Source organism: Nycticebus coucang, chromosome 6, assembly GCF_027406575.1.
Source record: "Nycticebus coucang isolate mNycCou1 chromosome 6, mNycCou1.pri, whole genome shotgun sequence".
NCBI classification, from domain to species: domain Eukaryota; kingdom Metazoa; phylum Chordata; class Mammalia; order Primates; family Lorisidae; genus Nycticebus; species Nycticebus coucang.
The window spans coordinates 24,812,217-24,834,820 of NC_069785.1; the positions used below are offsets into that span (position 1 = coordinate 24,812,217).

The window sequence follows — 22,604 nt, forward strand, 5'->3', positions numbered from 1 at the left end:
TTTGGATTGTACTGATAAGGGGTAACTGGTACAGGACACTCCTTCCTACTCTAAACAAAGAAAAACCAATACTGAAATTTATAAAATGCTTGTTTTACACATTGGCCAACAGACAGTGCAGGAGTGTGATCCTGGAGAGAAGGTAAACAAAGTTATGTACTACAGTCGCCTGAGTCTTCCGGCTAGAGGCAGGATCCAGAGTGTGGGAATGTGGTATCTGGGTAGGGCCTAGTTGTCTGGCAGCATGGAGAAGACCAGAGAAGATAAGAGCTCAAGGAGGCCAAGTCAACCAGAACTGGGGGAAGGAATACTGGAGAGGCTGGATCCATACAAAGAACGCAAGAAATTTGCCTAAGGGTTCAGTTGAATATTAGACTGAATATACATCTGTGTGTGCATAGGGTGAAAATCTGTAAGGCGGGAGAAAGAGCAGCTGTTGGTAAGCTATGAAATGATCACTTCTCCCACAGCTCATGTAGGGGAAGAGACATTTGAATTTCTACCAAGCAAATAGGAGAGATTTTGTTGAACACTTGGGATAATCTGCAGAGACACTGGATGAGTCATTAGCATCAATAAGAGGCATAAATTATTCCAGAGCTGCCCCAGCAAGATTAAAAATCAGGCTTGAAAGGATAAAAGTGATCTGTAAGTAACTTCATGTTCTGTCAAGATAAGTATCAATATTCATTAAAGCAGGGGCATCTAACCATTTTTTCCCCCCTCTGCCACACATTGGCAGAATAAGAGTTATGTTGGGCCACACAGTAAATACACAAACACTAACAAAAGCTGATTACCAAAATAAATAAATAAATAAACAAATAAAAAGGTCTGCACATACTTTTCATACCTGACACCAAGATAAGTAAATAAAGTCCTCACTGAATCAGCTGGTGGCATGGGCCTCAGATTGGACACCCCTACATTAAAGGAAGACAGTGAAATCCAACTCTTCACATTAATTCATAGTGACTGGGACCTAATTTAAAAAGCACACATATGAAGAAGAAGGAAAATGTGAATCCTAATAAGGATTAAAATAGTGAATGGACCAGAATGGTAAAGATGATAGAAAAATATTTTGAAGATTTAAATGAAACCATGAACATAATAAGAAGATAAATGGCAGACATATATAAAAGAATGAAATGTAACTTTTATAATTGAAAAATACAGTATTTAATGTGAAAAATGTACGGAGTGGAGTTCAATAGCCAATTAGACACTGCAATAGAAAAGACCTGTGAATTTAAAGATACAACAACAGAAATTATTTATAGCAAATGCCCTCCAATAAAAGAAACAATCGGTAACATTTTCCAGATGTTATGAAATCTACACATCCATAGATTAAAGCACCTCAACCAAGATAAAAAAATGAAAAAGAAAACCACTTCAAGGCACATCACTATCAAATTGCTTAAAGTCAGTGATGAAGATGAAAAATATCAAGGAATTAAAGAAAAAAGAAACATGGAACAAACCCAGACTTCTCATCAGAAGTAATTCAAGACAGGGCCAAGATAACACAATTTTAAAGAGCTAAAAATACTAACACATAATTCTATCTAACAAAAATAGTTTTTAAAGAAGGTGAAACAAAGACATTTAAAAGACGAAATCTAAGAACATATTATGCCATGAACATAATATTTCAAACTTAAAGTATGAAATATTAAAGAAGGTTAAATATGAAATATTAAAGAAAGTTCATCAGACGGAAAATATGTTACGTGAAACCTTCGATATACACAAAACCATCAACAGTGGTGGAAATAGTAAAATACGTTAGCAAATACAAATGATTCCTTTTTATTTTAAAACTTATTGTCTGTGCTGCTAATGTGGATGTATGAAAAATAAGGCAAAATAGCAGAAAGGAAGGGAGATGAGAAATGGAAGTCTGAAGTTGCAACGTCCTTGTGTTATATGTGAAATGGGATTAAATAAATAAAGAAGTGCAGCTGGCTAATAAACCAGGAGAGAAGAGGAAAAGAAGTACAGTAACAAGAAATATCTAATCCCAAAGAATACAAAAAAGGAAAAATGAACAAAAAACTGATGGAACAAACAACAATAAAAGGTAAGGTAGCAGCCTAAATTGCATATACATTAAATGTAAATGATAGGAACAACCCAGTGAAGAGACTGTCAGACTGGATTTAAAAAAAAAAAAGAGTAAGATAATAGAAAGTGCCAAAAACTATAGACACATTTTAAGAAAGGAAGAAACTATATTAACATTGTGATACTCCGTTTATGTTTGACTTCTGCAGTTACAAGAGGCGCTCAGTGAGACTTGTATTCATCTTCTGTTCACAGCATCTATTGAGGATTGCAATTTTAGTACAGTTTTTCTTTTTTAAAAATATGCATACATTTTTTGGCACCCTCTGTATGTATGTTGTGTACAATAACTTTAAAGATAAATCCAAAGAGACTAAGAGGAAGTGCAAACATTGATCATGAAAGTTTAAAATGGTTATATTGTCATTCGGGCCAGGAAATGAAGATGACATCACATAAGGAGAAAGGGGCAAAGTTTCCAAGAATCTACAACAAGCTTCAAGGTGTCTGTGCCTGACAATGGTGCTTCAAAATGCTTGAAGACAATAGAATTGAAAGGAAAAATCCAGGATTCCAGGGCTTCACTGGAGAATTGAACTGAACGTTTAAGGAAGAAGTAAATGCCTGAATCTTCCACAGTCTGCAGACGATGAAACTTGATCCATATTTTTTACCCTATTCAAAAATGACCTCAAAGTGAATCATGGACCACAATGTAAAACTCCAAAACACTAAAATTTATAAAATAAAAGATAAGAAAAAATTTGTGTTGCATTAGATTATGTGAAGATTTATTGGCTACTGTAACAAAAGTCTGGTCTGTAAAGAAATACTTGATAGTTTGAGCTTTATATACATTGCAAATTTCAGGGAACGGTGTTAAGGGAATGCAAAGACAAGCAATAGACTGGAGGGAAACATCTATGAGACATATAGCTGATGAACTGCTCGTGTCCAGAATATATAAAGAACTCTTAAAATATAATAAGAAAATCAGCAACTCAATTTAAAAGATTGGCAAAAGAGTTGATCAAATACTTTACCTGCGTATCTGTGTTGTGGGGGACAGATAAGTACATGAAAAGATGCTGAACATCATTCATTGTTAGGGAAATGCAGATTAAAACTATGAGACATCGTGATACATGTTTGGATGTCTAAAACAAAAACAACTGACGTTATCAAGTGTTCTCAGGGTTGGAGAGAACTGAAACTCTCAGTCACTGCTGGTAGGAATGCAAGATGGCACGGTCAGTTTGAAAATAGTTTGGTAATTTCTTATAAATTTATCCAGATACCTGCCATACACCTCAGGAAATTAACAGTGGAGGTTACATTTTCATGTGAATGTTTATAGCAGTTTTATTTGTCCTAGTCAAAAACTAGTGCTAATTTAAATGTCGCTCAGCTGAGGAATCCCTACCTATACTGTGTATGTATCTGCACAGTATAATGAAATGCTTCTCAACAACAAGAAGGACTGAACCAGTGATACATGCAACAACGTGGATAAATCTCAGTACATAATGATAAGTGAAAAAAGCTAGACTCAAAATTATGTACTGTATGATCCCACTGATACAAGGGACAGAAAACAGATCACGTTGTTAGGAGTTGGGAATCAGAGGAGAGTTTAACTACAGATTTTTTGAATGATGAAACTGTTGTACATCTTGGCTATGTTATATGCACTGTAAATATGACATATAGTTATGGTATGCATTTTCAAAACTTAACTGCACACTAAAAAAAAGGTAAATTACATTGTATGTTGGATATACCTTAATTAACCTCTACAATAGCATAAAAATATCAAATATGTACTTAACAAATATGTACAAGACCTATACACTGAAAACATTGTTGAAATAAATTAATAATAACCTAATAAATAGGAAGATATATTTTGTTCATATCAAAATATATATCTTTTTATCATTAAGATATAGTGCAACATTATTGAGCAAATACAGCATATTACTTTTGAGGAAATCAAGGAAATGTTCTTAAAATGCCTATGGTAGGTCAGAGGATCTATAATATCTAAAAGAATTTTTAAAAGGAAAAAATTACAGGCTTAGGCTAAAGCTGCAAAAATAAATATAATGTGGTATTCTCATAAAGGTAGACACATAACTCAAACATGAACTTATCGTAAGACCCAGTAATTCTGGTCTGAGGTTACTTACACACTAGAAGTGAAAACCTATGCCCACTGAAATACTTGTATATAAATTTTTGTAGCATTTTTATTTTTAATAGTTATACACTGGAGAAAAACCCTGCTATGCCTGTTTGTGGATGAATGAATATTATACCAGATCAATTTAATGAAATAGAGTTAAGTACTGGAAAGAGATGAACCTCAAGTGCAATATATATTAATGGATTTCAAAAACTTCATAATGAGCAAAGAAAGCCAGCCAGAAAAGAGCACACTGATCGTACTGTGTGATTTCAGTTATGTGAAATTTTATGGGAGACAAACTAATCTACAGTGACAGAACGTAGATCTGTAGCTGGCGTTAAGATTGTGGAGGACATCGATTGCAGTAAAACCTTTGCGGTTGATGAAAATGTTTTATGGTTTGATTGTGGCTTTGGTTACAGGAGTATAGATGCTTGTCAAAACTGATAAACCCTTATGTTCATTTTTATTTCATGTAAGTTATACTTCAATAAAGATGTTTTTAAATTAGCACATAAGCTGTCCATTGTGTTTTTAAGGTGGAGAAATGTTGTTTTAATTTTACCTTTGTTTCCTGGTATTCTAATCATATTGTGGAAGATATTTTGAAAAAATGAACTAAGTTGTTTTTTTCTTTTAAGTAGCACAGTGGAAGCAATGACATCATTTCAGCTGTTGTGTTTATTTTAAGGAAGTCACTTACCAAGTGACACGCAGAAGTAGATTTAAGCCTGGTTGTTAGCATAGACTCTTAAGACCAAGAGGATGTTCTGATTACATTTATTTTTCATTCATACAAAATTACACATGAATGTAGCCCCTAATTTTATGAATAAGAAGAAGAAAGAGGAATTTGCAGCATATTTTATTTGTTGTCAGAAGGTATCAGATTCTGGAGATTTTCTCCCTGACAGTAGCACCTTTAAGGTGTAGACTTTAAGTCTACAAATAGTGACCTAAGTGGCAGACCCATCACCAGTTACAGGATCAAGAAAGACAATTTTCTCTTCCCCAATTTAGGATCTTTCCCATTACCTTAGAAGTGTCAATGTACAAGGAAAATAAGAATCTTTAATGATTACATGAGAAAGTCATATACAAGAAGAAAGGGCCCATTTTCACACAGCAAACCAGCCTAGGATGTTTGTTTACGTGAAAATCTTTCCTGCTGGTGCAGATGGACGTCTCTGACACTGCTCATGAGAATGGGGATTGACAGATTGAGTGGAAACTAACTGGGATGAAGTAGGGTCAGCAGGAGGGAGAGCTGGTTTCCTCCTCTGGTGCTTTCCTGAGTCAAAGGATCTCTAGATAATGCTGCTGCCCACACAAAGAACCCATTTAGATTTATTGAGTCATCTCTTATTTTTGAATATGCTCAGACAGACCTCTTCTTATGCAAACAAATCGCCACAGTTATGTGAAATAGAATTGTAATGAAGTGACTCCCGTTTCTGTGTTATTGGATTGCTACATAGTGTGAAAATGCACACTTCTTCATTTCTTAACCACCTTGCCAGGGACTTCTTTGAATCTTATCCCATATTCTCTCATTTTCTTGCTCTCTAATTAGAAAGCCACTTGGTTATTATTGCCCTAGGATATGTGATTTCTTCCCTCCTGATTTGGAGTTTTGTCAATGTCTACTTTGCCGTTCATGTAAGAAAAGTTTTTAATGTTCTTGGTATGGTGAATTTTTCTATTAAACTTGTATTTGTGGTCTAATATTGTTTTGTTTTTAATTGAAAACAAAATATCTAGGAGGATCTTGTCATTTAAACTATTGTGTTATTTATATTTGCAGTTCCCTGAATGTGGTTTCTATGGGATGTACGATAAGATTCTGCTTTTTCGCCATGACCCTACCTCTGAAAACATCCTTCAGCTGGTGAAAACGGCCAGTGATATCCAGGAAGGTGATCTTATTGAGGTGGTCTTATCAGGTAGTGTACTTTTTTCCTCTCCATGGATTAATAAATTGTACATGAAGAATTCTTGGGCATATGTTTTTAAGGCAACATAAAAAGTGTATGTCGAACTCAGCCCTGATGGAGATTTGGGAGTTCTGTCTGCTTGAGAAAGAAAAACAACAGGTGTCCTTAGGAATTGGATGTTTCTGTACTTAATACTGTCCCAGTTCTGTCTCCTAGCTTCCTCCCAGCCCCCACCCAGCCCCCAACAACACACACACACACACACACACACACACACACACACACACACACACACACACAGCTTTGAAGATTCAGCACCTTGAATCAATTGGACAGCAGCAAAAGCAAGCGAAAGATTCAACAGTGAAGCAAAGGCAGCTGTCAGGGCCCCAAATATACTGGGCCAAGAAGTAGCAGCAGCTCTAAGAAGCCCTTGACTTTTATATAAAGTCAAAAGTCCAGTAGCTACGAGGTAAGCCAAGGGCTGGGAAGAAGCTAGGGCTCAGGGGTCGGAGCAGCTTGGGTCATGCCACGTGAGGCTCATAACTCAGTCCCTGGGAACTAGATGTGTGTCCATCTGCTGACACTTAAATTTTTTGTTTAGCATTTAGGAGCAAATGATAGGACTGTACCTATTCATACATTAAAAAAATGTATTTAATTTTTTTTTAAAGTACTAGAGAACAGCTATCATTACAACTATGGTCAGTACCATGACCATGAAGTTGTACACATTTTTACTATTTACTTATGTTAAAAAGGAAGTCCTTGTAGAGAAACACAGGCTGCATTTCTTTGTTCTCTCCAGCCTTCTTTGCTTGCTATGTCTTTGGCTAGAGGAAATAGAGGGGCATTAATGATTCTGGACTTCATTTCCTCAAGATCCTCAACTTACTAGGAGCCCAGTACCTGGGTGCCCTGCTCATAATTCAGCTTTTCTTGTTTACTTTTCTTCAATTCAGTCTAATTCATTGTTTGTCTTTACTGATTGCTCACGTTTGTGCCAGGTCCCGAGATAGTTGCCTTTTCACTGTATGGCTGGATCTTACAAAATACTTTGCTAGATGGACATAATAATCTTCCTATCGTTTGTAAGGGTGCCCATTGCTAAAAGAAGAAACCAAAAGAGCACAAGCTTTGATGGCTTTTAAATTAAATTTTCGAAGGGGTCACCTTCTTTGGCTGGGTTCTCCCTTTTACTTTTCTTTAGCTCTTTAGACATTTTCTCACTGCACCCGGTAGCTCAAGACTGGAGACAAGATATGTCGTTTTCTAAGTTTTCTGTTTCTAAACACTAGAGGCTGCCTGAAATAAATTATGCAGGGCAATCATGCCCTGGATAAGTTCTCACTATAATTCATACAAAGTCATGGCCAATCTGCTTAGCAAATAATGTTATGTGTTTTATAAGTCTCCTTTTCTTGTTTGCGATGTCCAGAAATATAAGAGGACTTTTAAAACTGCATTGGCTAAATTTAATTATTTTTTTACTGTTTCACTTTTGTTATCAAGCATTTTATAGTTAGACAGATTGATGCGACCTGTGTGTGGGTGTGATTGTGGAGGGTGGCTGCCTGTTTTCATGTCGTCCCAGCATCAGTGCGCTGGACCTGCTCTTCCCCCGAGTTGATGGCCTGACACAGCCCTTTAGAGTCCCCCTGCTGTCTGAGAAACAGCATTCTGCTGTTCCTCTTCCCATCTTTGCAAACTGAGAATTTCATTGTGCTTATTCCCCACTTCCCTGGCCATCCATCCTTTATGACCCATTTCTCCTGTCTTCCTGGCCACAGTTGCTGGGAGGGCACCGAACAGCAGCCCTTTCCTCACTTGCTCCCCTTGCCCCAGGCTCAGGAGGCCTCCCTACTCCTAACAGCTGTATCATTTGTATAAAAAAGGAGCCAGAAGTCCAATTTTAATTTTGAATCACAGAGTCCCACTTCTTCAATATCATCGGATCCATTAGTTATTCAATTGTATACATTCCTTTAAACACACATGCATGTATTCACTTTTGTTAGATCTCCTGCACTTACCTGTAGACATCACTGGCAGCAGGATTCTCCCAGCTACTCTCCTGCCCTAGTACTTTGCATGTGGTTTGCTCCATGAATGTTTATAACAGCCTTGAAACCTTCTCACCGCTCCGTAATACAACCCAGTCTCTTTCCCGTATCTCTTACCACCTTTCCCATGTTCTTTTATGCCCTGAGTCCTCTGTGATCAGATCATTTCTTCATCCCCCTGGTCTTCTCGTCTTCCTTGCGGCCTGACTTCCCTCAGGTGATCCCTGGTTCCTTCAGTCCAACAGACGTTGCTTCTTATCGTCTTAAGGTCTTAGGTGAAGAGTCGAGTGAAATGATCCTCTTCTCATTTCTCAATGCCATTTTTAGTTATTTTTCTGCCCCACCCTCCCTCCAGGCAAAAGATGTCTATTTGTGCCTCTTCATCACCTTCTTTATAATATTGCACTGAGGTTATTTACTCCCTTAAAGACTCATTTCCATTTAACTATCGCAATAACCAATGTCAGGCTCCCAGTCTTACTTTCCATTTTATGCACTCTTCATCCCTGGTAGAATTAACATGCACTGGGTCACTTGTATTTCTTTTTGTAGTCAGTGACCCAGACCATTCCTAACGTCAACAAGACAATGATCCAACTGCAAGACCGCCACTTGGTGTGACTCTTCCTAACTCTTGCCTGTCCGTCTTGCCCATCTCTACCAATGCACCAATCTTTTTCTTGTCTTTTTAACTGCATTTCAATCATTAACTACCCTGTCATTTTTGACTATATTTTTCCCTTTCTCTTTCCCTCCCCATCGCAAGTGCCCATTATTTTCATGTCTTACACAACCTTGTTGCAGACTCAGTGACTCTGTATATATCAGCAGGGCTCACTGTACCTGTTAATAATAAGAATTAATTGACTGTCCATTCTTGCCCTATCTGTTCTTGATCCATATATTAGACACACAGTGCACTTCCCTCCTAGCTAAATGTGGATCTGCAGATCCAACTTTTATCTGATGTTTTTTCAGAAATGTTCTTCCTCCTCATGCCCATCCTTTTGTTCTTATTGATATGAGATTCTCAATAAACATGCATGAGTTAATTGATTGACCACTGGCTACCACAATAGAAGTTATCACATGTGCAGTGTTTTATAAACTGGCTTGACCACTGGCTATCAGAATAGAAGTTATCACATATGCAGTGTTTTGTAAAACTATTTGCTGTAAAAATGTTATTTCTAGATATAGCCTCACTCATGAATTGATGGGCACTGGGTTGATACCACATCTTTGTACTTGTGAGTTGTGCTGCAAGAAACATTTGAGTGAAGGTGTCTTTATGATGAAAAAATCTTTTCCTTTGGGTAGATATCCAATAGTGGGATTGCTTGAATGGTAGATTTACTTTTAGATCTTTCAGAAATCTCCACACTGTTTTCCATAATAGGTGCACTAATTGGCAGTCCCACCAACAGTATATAGGTGTTCCTTTCTTTTTGCCTCTGCTCTAGCCATTCTAACTAGGGTAAGGTGATATCTCATTGTGTTTTTAACTGCTATTTCCCTGAGGATTGGCAATGTTAAGCTTCTTTTCTTAAGTTTATTGACCATTTGTCTTTTTTATTTTGAAAAATGTTCTCTTCCATGTTTTTTTTTTTTCTCACTTTTGGATAGGGTTGTTTGGGATTTTTTTCTCACTTATTTGTTTGAGTTCTTTGTAGATTCTGGATATTAACCCTTTATAGAATGTATAGCTTATGAATATTTTCTCCCATTCTATAGGTTGTCTATTTTCTCTGCTGTTTCCTTAGCTGTGAAGAAGCCTTTTGGCTTAATCAAATTGCATTTATTAATTTTTGCTGTTGCCCTGACTGTTATTTGTGTCATAGTCATAAATTCTTCTCCTAGGCCAATATCTAGATGAGTACAATTGAATGTAATACCTCAAGGAATTAGAAAAGGAAGAACAAACTAAACTTAAATCCAGCAGAAGAAAATTAGTAAGAAAAGTCAGAACAGAACTAAATTAATTGTAAAACAAAGCACATACAAAGCACTAATGAAATAAAAATTGGTTCTTTGAAGGGAAAAATAAAATCGACAGATCTCTTGCTGGATCAACCAAGAACAGAAGAGAAAGGAACGAGGTAAAGTCAGTCAGAAATGAGAAGGGTGACATTACAGCTGACAGCATAGAAATATAAAACATCATTCATGAATACTCTATAAATCTCTACTTGCATAAACTAGAGAAAATGGACATATTTCTGTAAACACACAACTTTGGAAGACCCAACCAGGAAGAAATGGAATTTATTGATAGACCAGTAACAGCAAAATTGAAACAGTAATAAAAAACCCCTCACTCAAAAAAAGCCCTGAACCAGGTGGATTCAGAGATGAGTTCCCTCAGACCTACAAAGAAGACCTGGTATCCATAATGCAGATATTAGTCCATAACATTGAAAAGGAGGGAATCCCCATTAACTCTGTTTATGAATCCAGTATCATCTTGATATCAAAGCCGAGAAAGCACACAATACATAAAGAAAACTATAGAACACATCCTTTATGGATATAGATATAAAAATCTTCAATAAAATACTAGCAAACAAAGCTCAATGACACGTCAAAAATTAATCCACCATGATCAAGTGGACTTAATCCCAGGGGTGCAAGGATGGTTCAGCATAGGCAAATCACTAAATTTGACTCACATACAAAGAAGCAAAAACAGAGACCATGTGATCATCTTAATAGATGCAGAAAAAGCAATTGACAAAATCCAGTACACTTTCATGATAAATACCATAAAAACTAGGCATAGAAGGAACAATTGTAAAAGCCATATATGACAAACCCACAGAAAACATTGTAATTAATAGGAAAAAGTTGAAAACATTTTACCTAAGAACTGGAACACGACAAGGGATGTCTGCTGTCTCCATTTATATTCGACATGGTGCTAGAACTCTTGGCTGGAGCAATCAGGAAAGAGAAAGAAATAGAGTATATAATTGGGAAACAAGAAGTGAAATTATCGCATCTTGCTGTTAATATCATGTGTCTATAAAACCCCATATATTCTACCAAGAGTCTCTTGGAATTGATAAACAAATTTACCATAGTCTCAGGATACAAAATCAATGTACATCAATCTGTAACATTTCTATAGACCAATAACAGACAAGTCAAGAGTCAAATCAGAGACTCAGTATCATTCACAATAACTATAAAGAAAAGAAAATACTTAAGAATATACTTAACCAAAGAGGTGAACGATCTCTTCAAGGAGAACTACAAAACTCTAAGGAAAGAAATCACAGAAGATACAAACACATGGAAAATCATATCATGCTCATAGATAGACAGAATCAGTATTGTTAAGATGTCTGTACTACCCAGAGTAATTTACAAATTTAATGAAATCTTCCTTAAATTGCTAATGTTATACTTGACAGATCTAGAAAAAAAATAATTCTACACTTTGGAACCAGCAAAGAGCCCAAATAGCCAAAGCAATCTTAAGCAAAAAGACAGTCTGAAGGTATCACGTTACCAGATTTCAAACTGTACTACAGGGCTATAGTAACTAAAACAGTATAGTATTAGTAGAAAAAACAGATACATAGACCAGTGGACCCATGGAATAGAGTAGAGATCCCAGATATAAATTATGTGCCTACGGCCAACTGATCTTCAACAAAGTAGACCACAACATACACTCGGGAAAAGAAGCCCTGTTCAGTAAATGGTGCTGGGAAAATTGGATAGCCACATGGCATACCTCTTACCACCCAGAAAAATTAATCAAAAATGGATGAAAGATTTTAACATAAGGCATGAAACCATAAGAATTCTAGAGGAAAATGTAGGAAAAGCCCTTAACTCTGTAGTTTGATGTAAACTTAATTTGATGTTTTTATATTTAAATAATGTTCTATCCACAAGAATATTTTCTGACATAAGATTGCAAGAAAATGAGGAAAAAACTGGAAAAAAATAATTTTAATGAAAATGAAATACTTTTGTCTCTTTTGACAACATCAAGAATTTTCTCCTGCTTATGTAATTTTTCTGATGAAACCATTCATCATCTCTTAACCACTTTGGGAGTTAAAAACTAACCAGCCTGCTCTTGGCTAATTTGCCGATTTTTCCCCTTCCCCCCTCCCTTTCTTTTTGAAAAACACTGCTTGTTGTGAGCTAGTGCATTTAGGATCCAATAAGCCAGGAAAAGATTGCTCATGAGTAGATGGATTGGGTTTTGGACAAAAAAATGATTAATAGCTATATGAAAGTTCCCTACCACACACATCCCTCCCACTGACAGATTCTCTTTGTTCGGCAGAATTTAGCATTATTACTATTGTTACGAAGTAGGAAAACACTGCAAATGGGAAGTTTTCTTGCCAAAGCCAAAGTCAAGCTCAAATGTGTGATACTGAACTGTAAAATAAAGGTCATAGAATTTATCTGAATCCTGCCTCAGGATGGGTCTCTATCAAATCTTGCTAAATCAGCCTTAACAAAGCAAATTAATAACAGGGTTACATTTGTAGGACTCAAACTTGTTTGTTTTTTTGTTTGGTCTCTAATAACTATTAGTGTGTGTATATATATATATGTAATGTATATATGTGTATGTATGTGTGTGCATCTTATAGATGGTTAAATGGAGTATAGACAAGGACTATAAGAATTCCACAGAAAAAATCACAACTTTAAAGTCTGAGAGAGAAATATTGAATCTTTTTTTTCATTTACGGTAAAAATTTGTCTTTCTCGGAAGTTTTTCATTATATGTTTATAATAGATTATGTTGTGCTGTATTATAATTTTTGCAAAAAGCTGTTTCCACAGGAAGTTGTTCTTCACTATCAAGAGATGGGAGCCCCATTAGAAAGCTAGTGTTATGACCCAGTCAAAAATGAAGCAGAGTGGACATAGTTGAGGAAGAAAAAGAGAAAATGAACAGAACTCTAAGGAGAGCTACAATCACCTGATATTGATGACATTTCTTTTATTCCCACCCTCAGTCTTTCCCTCATTCATCATTCCGTGTTTACCAGATGGTTCAGGTAGTTCTTTGAAGGGCTAAAGAACTAATTTCTTGGGCATTTAGAACTGTCAGTTTCCTTTGTGATTTTGTACACATTGCAAAACCTCTGGGCTTCTGGGTTTTTGTTTGTTTTACTGTGCTACCGTTACATGGATTCTGTGTTGTTTTTTAGTTTGCAAGGTAAATGGGATACATAATGATTGCATAACAGTTTCCAGGGCCAGTCCATTGACTTCATGTCCTTTATTCTTCACTGCTTACATCTTGGCCACAATATTTATCATCTGTGTAACAGTTTCCTCATCTGTAAAATGGGGACAACACGAACACTTATGTTGTCAATTCGTTACAAAAATTAAAATAAATTAATGCATGTAAAGCATGTCAGAGGGCATCTACAAGAGATAATACGTGAATACTAGCTAGTGTTATTTCTTCTCTTCCTCATACTCTAAGCAGCCTTTAACTGTGATGATCACAGTTATTTAACATTCCACAAAAGAGAATCCTACTCTGATAACTTTGAGAAATGTAGGGTTAAACAGCTTTAAAGGAATTTCTCATAGCAGGAGTCTTCAGAACTTTGGAATATGCTGACAGGAATCATCACTTCCCAGGTTCACATTATCACAGAATGTTCTTTTTCTCCCTGAACATCTGGTGAGTCTGGGTTGAGTGGTCCACAGTGGAGATACTATACATCTCGGTCATGCCTGTGGACCAAATGGTCTAAGAAGGTGCTCCAGTCTTTCCACATGGAAGCCATTTCTCTTTCATGGAGGGGAAGATGGAAAAGCCATGGAAAAGTAGGACTTAGAAAGAATGAAATCTATGCTTACATAATGTCTCAGGCTTTCAAAGTAGTTTGCGTAAGGAAGTTTGTTTCCTTCATGGAGACTTGGGTAACCTGCCAAGTCAGATCTTTGAAACGCTAATCATTATAAATTTTAACTTGTCTACATTTTGCAGAGATCACTTACCCTTTAGCCCTTCAAGGGAACCATTGCTGTTATTTATAACAACAACAACAACAATAACAACAAAAACAAAAACAATGAGCTTCAGGATCCACTGACATAATATTTATCACAAACCATTATCTTGTCCTGCCTCATAAATATATCTTTAATCTATATATTCAAATAAACTGTAATGAGGTTGAAAAAAAAACTTGAAGGCTCTTCTCTATAGTGTTATAATGCAAAAATGTGGAATAAAATAACAGTGTTACTGCTTAATCAAGATCCCATCATAATCTCACAACTGTGATCCAAATTTAAATAATGTCTTAGGGTCATTGTACTTATGACTATGTTTTTCTCTTACTAAGATTTAGTATCTAAACCACAAATCAGGAAAAATAAATGTTAACAACCTTCTAATAAGGTCATCCTTTCTTTTATAGAAGGTATAAGTTATTGATTTTATATGGCATGACAGTTGTATCTATTTCTCCTAGATATAATACATTGCTTTGCTGTGAAGCTAGTGTGAAGCTAGTGAATGATGCCCCATGAATATATCAATGTACACAGCTATGATTTAATAAAAAAATACATTGCTTTGCAGAGTAGCAATGTTTATCAAATATAGGTGGAAGAGAAAAACCAGAAGAATGATATGTTAAATTGATGCATAATTATTTCTCTAAGAGTACATTATATAGATATAATTTTGTTTATTAGCTGTGAAGAATTAATTATGGTGGATGGTGCCTGTGGCTCAGTGGGTAGGGTGTGGGCCCCATATACTGAGGGTGGTAGGTTCTAACTGAGCCCTGGCTGAACTGCAATAAAAAATACCTGGGCATTGTGGTTGGTACCTGTAGTCCCAGCTACTTAGGAGGCTGAGGCAAGAGAATCACCTAAGCCCAGGAGTTGGAGGTTGCTGTGAGCTGTGATGCCACAGCACTCTAGTGAGGGCAATAAAGTGAGACTCTGTCTCTAAAAAACAAAAAGAAAGAAAGAAAGAAAATAGTGTGTTTTCAACTGAAAAAAAATTAAAGAAAAGAATTAATTATGGAAAACACCTCCTCACCTCTAATACTACTTGGGTAATTAAAGTTATAAAAGACTTGGGCTTTAAATACTCGGTTTATATTTTTTTATGGTTTTACTTGGACATCTAAAGGTCCCTGGCTGAATAGTGCCAATTCCTATCCAACTGCAGTTCCAATTATCTGTGCTAGTGGTTTTGTAACAATGGAAAATTTAAATGTAATGATTACTGGTCATTGCACTTTTCTCCTAAATATGGCTTCTGTTAAGAGTGTCTATGGCATTTCCTTTTTATTATTGTTAATATTAATTGTCTTTTCAGTCTTCCTGTTCAAGTAAGCCTGGTTCAAGTAAGTCATTTTCACAGACTTAAATAGGGGTATGGGGCTTGGGGCACGTCTTTCTCATTTGGGTAGTTTTCTTGGTCACTCATCTCTTTGTGAAGTGGATCCTCTAGGGAGATATGACACAACAGGGCGTTGCTTTGCTATTTTTTTCCTCTGGGCAACCCCAAGTGTCAAGGCAGAAGGAAGACATTCCCTCCAGGTCAGATGGCGAGTAAGACAAACCTTAACGTTTCTTTGAAGCCTCTCTTTCCTAAGAAAAATGTTTGCACATTTTTCATTCTGCTCCATTGAATTTCTCTTGCTGTTAATTTCTGAATGAATAATATTTCTCCCCCCATTTTGTTTGCTCAGAAGTCAAAATAACAATAGTGAAGGTGATGTAAGGATATGTAGCATTGATGAGGCATTAGGAGCTGCTCTAAAAGCTTCACACATAGAAACTCAGAATTATGTACCATATTTATATCATGTAAATATAGCTTTAATTTAATAAATAGTTTATTTCCAATCAAAGACTTTGTTTGGAGGTCCAAAGCTGCCATTTATTTCTTACAAAATGTTTGGCAAATTACCTCATTTCCTGAGTCTTGACCCAGCATCTATAAAATGTCAATAACAATATTGGCAATGTAGGGTTGGGCTGTAGATTCCTGAGAGTAAATATAAAATGTTTCACAAAAGTCCTGCCAAATTGGAAGTATGCAACCCTCTCACCCCACCTCTACCTCCATTGAATTTCATATTTATTTTTAGTTTTATATTTTTAGTTTTCTATCTTACATTTGAATCCTTAGGATCTGGTATATCACATGCAATGAATTTCTTTTTGTTGACTGACTGAATGAATGAATACTTAAATTAATGACCTGAACAACCAACAAATGCGTGATTGAATTGGTGTTCCATATATGACGTCCACATGTTGCTGCTCTTCTGTAGGGATTGAATTTCTGCGTCTACCATTGGGCTTCCTTGGCCTACTCTATAAGTAAAATTAATATTATTATTGTCTGATTAATCCTTTCTTCTGGACTCTTGCAAAATATTATCAAAACCAATTACTTTTTAGGGATTCTTTGTTTATAGAAAGCCATTGCTGCTTTTAAAACACTGCAGTTTCTACTCTTCCTCAAATCAGTGTTCCCAGCCCTTGCTCTATTCTTCCAAAGCATTCTTGCTTTCTTTCTAAAATGTATCCAGTGGCCACTCCTTTTTGATGTTCCCCCAATACTACCCTCACCTGATTTCATCAGCTTATTCATTGTTCCTTCCTCCCTGGGGCCTCTGTGTTTCATATCTGCAGGAAAGCTCCTCAGAGGTGGCCCTGAATGGAGCCTCGGGCTCTGGCCTTTCTGTTTCCCAGTCTGGAAGGAATGAAGACTGACACCCTGAGGTTCTGGCTGACTTTCCCTGCACCTCTCCGGTCTCCTCTTGCTCCCCACATTGGAGCTCTGTAGCTTTATTCATCTAGCAGAACAGCTGTCCCTGCCTAAGGGTCAGCTGGCAAGACCTATAGGAAAATTTGAGTCATGTGCTGTGGGGTTAGAGTCTAACTCTCCGTAGATCTCTGTTGGTGTTCATACCGTGGTTTTCAGGGAAGGACCTGTCAAACACAGAATTAGCCTAAGGCCCTTGTTTTTCACCATCTGGTTAGTGGATATCTGGCCAGAAATCATAGTTTCTCCTTCCCTTCTCTTTTCATCTATTACTGTGCTAATTGAGGACAATATTATAGTTGTCATACAGATAAACAGGACAAGAACACTAAAGCAATGAAAACCGCACAAAGGGGATTTTTCATCTATATTCTCCCATCACTATGTGACCACAAATCCTTTATATCTGCTTCTGAAGGTGGAATTTACCACGTGAAGCCCTCTACGTCACAGCAGGAACTCTGAGGACATAGCATATTAAGAATCCTATGAGAATACTGTAGCTTATTCTTTTTGCCTTCTTATGTTAATTAGCTCATAAACTACATGCAAGAAACATCTTACAAATCTACCTTATTTACCAGATTAGACTTTGAATTATTGAGGGCTCCTATTATTAAAAATGACACTCTATCTCAAACATGAAGATTTCAGACATAGGAGATGATGAAATAAATGAATTTCTGACCATACTATGAAAAAATATTTTAGGCAAAAATAGGGCCTTATAAACAGGTATTCCCCATGGATACTTATGTGAAGAGGTGATGGGGTTTTTTTTTCAGGTCAGAATCTTTTAAAAAAATGTTAGTGTTCTGCTGAGATGGACAATACAAATTTCTTGTGCTCTAGGCCTAAACTAGAGAACAAAAATGTTTGGGTTTTGTTTTGTCCATTTTTGATAAAACTGTGAAATTATACTGATGAGAACTGGCTGAGGCATATGCAGCCCAGCTATTCATCTAGATCTGGTCTGTTCAGTGGGAAAGCCGCTCAGCAGAGGTGACTATTTAATTAGTTAAAATCACATGAAATTAAAATTCAATTCCTAGGTCACACTACCTCTATTCAAGGTATTCCATAGATAAATGTTGCTGATAGTTGCCATATTGATGCAGAACATGGTCACAATCAAAAGCATTCTATTGGACAGAATAACTCGAGAAACCAAATCTTACTCCACAAGAAGTTACAAACCCAGATTATGTAATTCGCACACACACATATCCTGCAGAAATGCCTTTAGTGAAAGGATCTATGCTATGACATATTGAGTAATATTATTAATAACACACTTGTAAAGTTTGGGAGTGTGTTTATTGGGGGAATCTCATGGAAGAAATTGTCTGCTGTATCACCCTGAGATTTCCCTACAAGATAAATTCCTCAGCCCTTAGTACCCAAAGCAGCTCTGAATAATGGTACTTTTATGACATTGAAAAATTTTGTTTTTGCTTTGTTCCTGGACTCTCAAATATTAATTCGTGGGCCACTTTTAAAAATGGTACAAGTCAATACTGCACCTCTTTCACTATAGTAGCAATGTACAGTTTCTCTAGGGTTTTAAAATTTCTATATTTTATTACATTGTGAGCTACATGGAGTACTCAAGTGATTAAAGCACAGGTCTGAGCTCAATTCTGAGCTCTTCCATTTACTCGTGTGATGTTGGGAAAGTTATTTAGTGTTCAGGTGCCAAAGTTTCCTCTTCTTCAAACTGAGGATTGACCATAATGATGATGTAAAGCATCTAACATGTTGACTGGGACATGAGGATCTTAGAAAATTATCTTAGAAAGGAAGGAGATGGGGAAATTAAATAGGAGAAAGAGAAGGAAATGGGTCAGAAGAAGCAGCATAGCATGATGGTCTGATATATAGACTATTCATACAATTAATGAATGGCTTGGTTTTTTTCTCGTTTTTCCAAAATCTATCGTGTAAATTATGGTCATTTATGGAAATGTACAAATTATAATAAAAAGTGAATGAAAGTAGATGTTTTCTAAATGAAATAAAGCAACATTTAGTTAAGTGCATAAATTCTAGAATATTCATTTTAATACATATAAATATATACTGATATTTTATAAGTTACTTTGGGTCGGATGAAAACCTGCTTTTGAAAACCAGATTTTTCTTTGGTAAACCCTTGATGCTTATTGACAAAAGAATTGTCTATCTGGGTTTGTGGAAAATTTACATGGTAGCATTTTTTTTTAATTATTATTATTATTTTTTTAATGGTTTGTATTTTTTTTTTTTATTGGGGATTCATTGAGGGTACAATAAGCCAGGTTACACTGATTGCAATTGTTAGGTAAAGTCCCTCTTGCAATCATGTCTTACCCCCATAAAGTTAAGTAAATTTATTTCAGGTTAATGTGAAGTCAAAACCTGGTCAAAATATTTGATTTTGTTAGGAAGAGTCCCTCTTGTGGTTACACCCCACACAAAAAGGGTCAGATCAATCAATGAGCATCATTTTTTTTTTTTTTTTTTTTTGTAGAGACAGAGTCTCACTGTACTGCCCTTGGGTAGAGTGCCGTGGCGTCACACAGCTCACAGCAACCTCTAACTCTTGGGCTTGCACGATTCTCTTGCCTCAGCCTCCCAAGCAGCTGGGACTACAGGCGCCCGCCACAACGCCCGGCTATTTTTTTTTTTTTTTTTGTTGCAGTTTGGCCGGGGCTGGGCTTGAACCCGCCACCCTAGGCATATGGGGCCGGCGCCCCACTCACTGAGCCACAGGCGCCGCCCCATTTTTTTTTTTTTTTTAAGGTAGAATCTTACTGTGTTGCCCAGGTTAGAGTGCCATGGAATAAGCCTAACTTAAAGCAAACTCAGAATCCTGAGATCAAGTGATCCTATCCTCCTTCAGGCTTCTGAGCAGCTGGGACTGCAGGCACCTGTCACAAAACCTGACTAATTTTTCTGAATTTCTTAGAGACAGGGTCTTGCTCTTGTTCAGTCTGGCCTTGAAGTGCTGAGCTAAAGTGATCTTCCCGCTTGGGCCTTCCAGAGTACTAGGATTACAGCCATGAGAGCCACCGTGCCCAGTCTTGAAAATTGTTATTGATCCAGAATGCTTCATGATCTTATATGAATAAATTCTCTTTTTTTATTATGAGGACATACTGGAATACCTTTTTGACTTCCTCTTATGCAGCGATAACCTCCCCCTGTAATGGGAAAAATTATAACATGTATTTTATTTTCATATTCAGTTCTCTCCTTCTCTGTCTCTCTCTTCCATACACACACAAACACATAGATAATAGGGTACTAGAGGAGGAAAGGAAGGAAAGACAGAATTGTATTTACTATCAAAATCAATGAGAAAGACACAAATCTGCTTGCATTAACAAAGCTGGCTGGAGAAGGTGACTGGCAATCTGAAGACTTCATGGGCATGCATAATTTTTGTCTGGGGTAAAAGATTGGGCCTCACTTGAAAAGAGGCCAAATATCCCTTTTTGATGCTCCATGATTGGTGACACATAGCACTTCAGTTCAATAACTCAACCATGACACCATCTGCCCGGAATACTCAGTCTGCTGGTTGGCATGTCATTTATTTGCTTTTAACATGCAACCCAGATAAAAATCTCTCATAATCTGCCAAAATTAGAAATGCAGCTGTTTTAAGTCTTAACCAGCAATAGCACGATTCATTATGCCAGGATGGAGGGATAAAACAGAGAGATGTATTTGAAAAGAGCATACTATACCAGCATGTATTTATACCTTTTTTTTTTTTTTAACATTTAAGATATCTATAGTCAATTATCAGTGCTGACTTTAGGCTTAGAATCAAGTCGACACATAAATATATCAAATAATTCCTTTACTACATATATTTTAATACAAGAATTATCTCTGAATTATGTTTTATATTACAAAACAATTTCAGCCTTTCAGTTTCTAGAAAATGAAAAATTTCTGGCTAACCCTGGGTCTCATCTTACTCTATTTTTATTTTCTTTGGCAATTTTTGGGGTTCTGATTATTATAACTTGCCAATCCTGAGAACATTTATCATGTAGAGCTAGCTATGTGGAGAATTCTCAATGAGATCAAACCTTTTGTCCCCTATTAGAAAAAGAAAAAAAAAAAAAGAAGAGAAATAAAGATTTTTTTTTCCCCACTTAGTAATCTTGTGATGCTGAAAAACAAAAACCAGAAAGTAAAGCAAAAAGCCACCTGGAGGTCTGCTGTGCACTCCCAGATTGCTTAGGAATTATAGACATTAGGAAACAATAAAGATCTGGTGTGGATCACCTCCCAGAGACACCTTTCTTCACAGTACCTAAATACATTTGTTCTGAAACAAAATTTGGATAGTCTGAAATTGCTTTGCTTCAGCCTTTAGTCTCTGATATTCATGTAAGTTTAAAGGTCTAAGTTGAATGCATTTGCCTGTGTGTTAATGTTGATCCTACCTGGATTTTTTACCACGTGACTTTCATGCACTTAAACCTCTGTTTGTATTTGAGAGAACTGATGTGTGAGCAATTATTTGCTTCCTCTGAAGTCAGCGTGTGAAAGGTAAGGATCCAGCATGACACAGACTTGCTACAATGGATTTACTTGATATGTTGTTTATTTATCTTATATTTCCATCAAGATTAAAAGTAGCAAAGAACAGGGACTGTGAGCTATGGCTCTGAAAAAAGTTCACGTAACAGTGATCTAACTACCAGATAGACAGAAGTCATTCTGAAAATACTTGTTCATGACTGATGTGCTTTGCTTAGGAATTTAAAATTTCATCATTGGATATCTATTTGAAAGGAAAATTTCATTTTGGTTTTAAGGAATTAATACATTTGGAAAATTCCAAAGTTGTAATACTATACATGTAGTTTTTTGATTTTGTATGCAATGGTTTCTAACCACTAGTGAAGGAAAAGCATCATTCTATCGCTTTTTTTACTTATTTATTTGCATTGTATTATGTGGGGTCTGTTACATTTTTATACCTGTGTGACTGTCAATTATTATACTATCTTAATTACCTAACACTGCGGTGTGGCTTTAAGTTCATGTGGTCTTAGGTGTATGAAGTTAAAACACTTCCTAATTGGCATAGTCCTAGTCTCTGTGACTTATTAGAACACATTAGACGTCATAGCATGTTGTAACAATTGTAACAAAATTTGAATGAAAAATATTTAAATTTACGGACTTAATATACTACTTTTTCCACATGGAAATATTAAGCCACATAGATTCATCTTGTTGTCCTTCAAGGTCATCAGCAATCGGGGAATTATCTCATGTGTAAATCTCGATTTTTGCTGCTTTTATGCTTTTAAAAACATTTAGTGCTGAGCAGAGGTCTTGGTTTGCCATCTCTAATGACTGCAATCTATTTTTGGTCTCCTAGAGCATTTAACATGCAGAGCTAGGGAGTCAGGCACAAATAGATCTCTCTAGCTTTAAACTCAGACTGCCCGTTATAGACAATGCAACTCTAGCAAGGGTGTCAGTAGTCAAAATCCAGTATTTTTTAAAACACACTATTTTATTTAGGAATAGTTTTAGATTTATAT

The 22,604-nt window shown here is 36.3% G+C and overlaps 1 protein-coding gene across 2 annotated transcripts in view; it reads left to right on the forward strand.

The window, feature by feature from the left end:
- Positions 1 to 22,604, forward strand: part of PRKD1 (protein kinase D1) — a 295,125-nt gene that overhangs the window by 154,645 nt on the left and 117,876 nt on the right. For both annotated transcript variants that reach the window (XM_053595452.1, XM_053595453.1), the window contains exon 2: positions 6,063 to 6,201. In XM_053595452.1, coding sequence (XP_053451427.1) covers positions 6,063 to 6,201 — 139 coding nt within the window. The remainder of the gene's footprint in view (positions 1 to 6,062; positions 6,202 to 22,604) is intronic.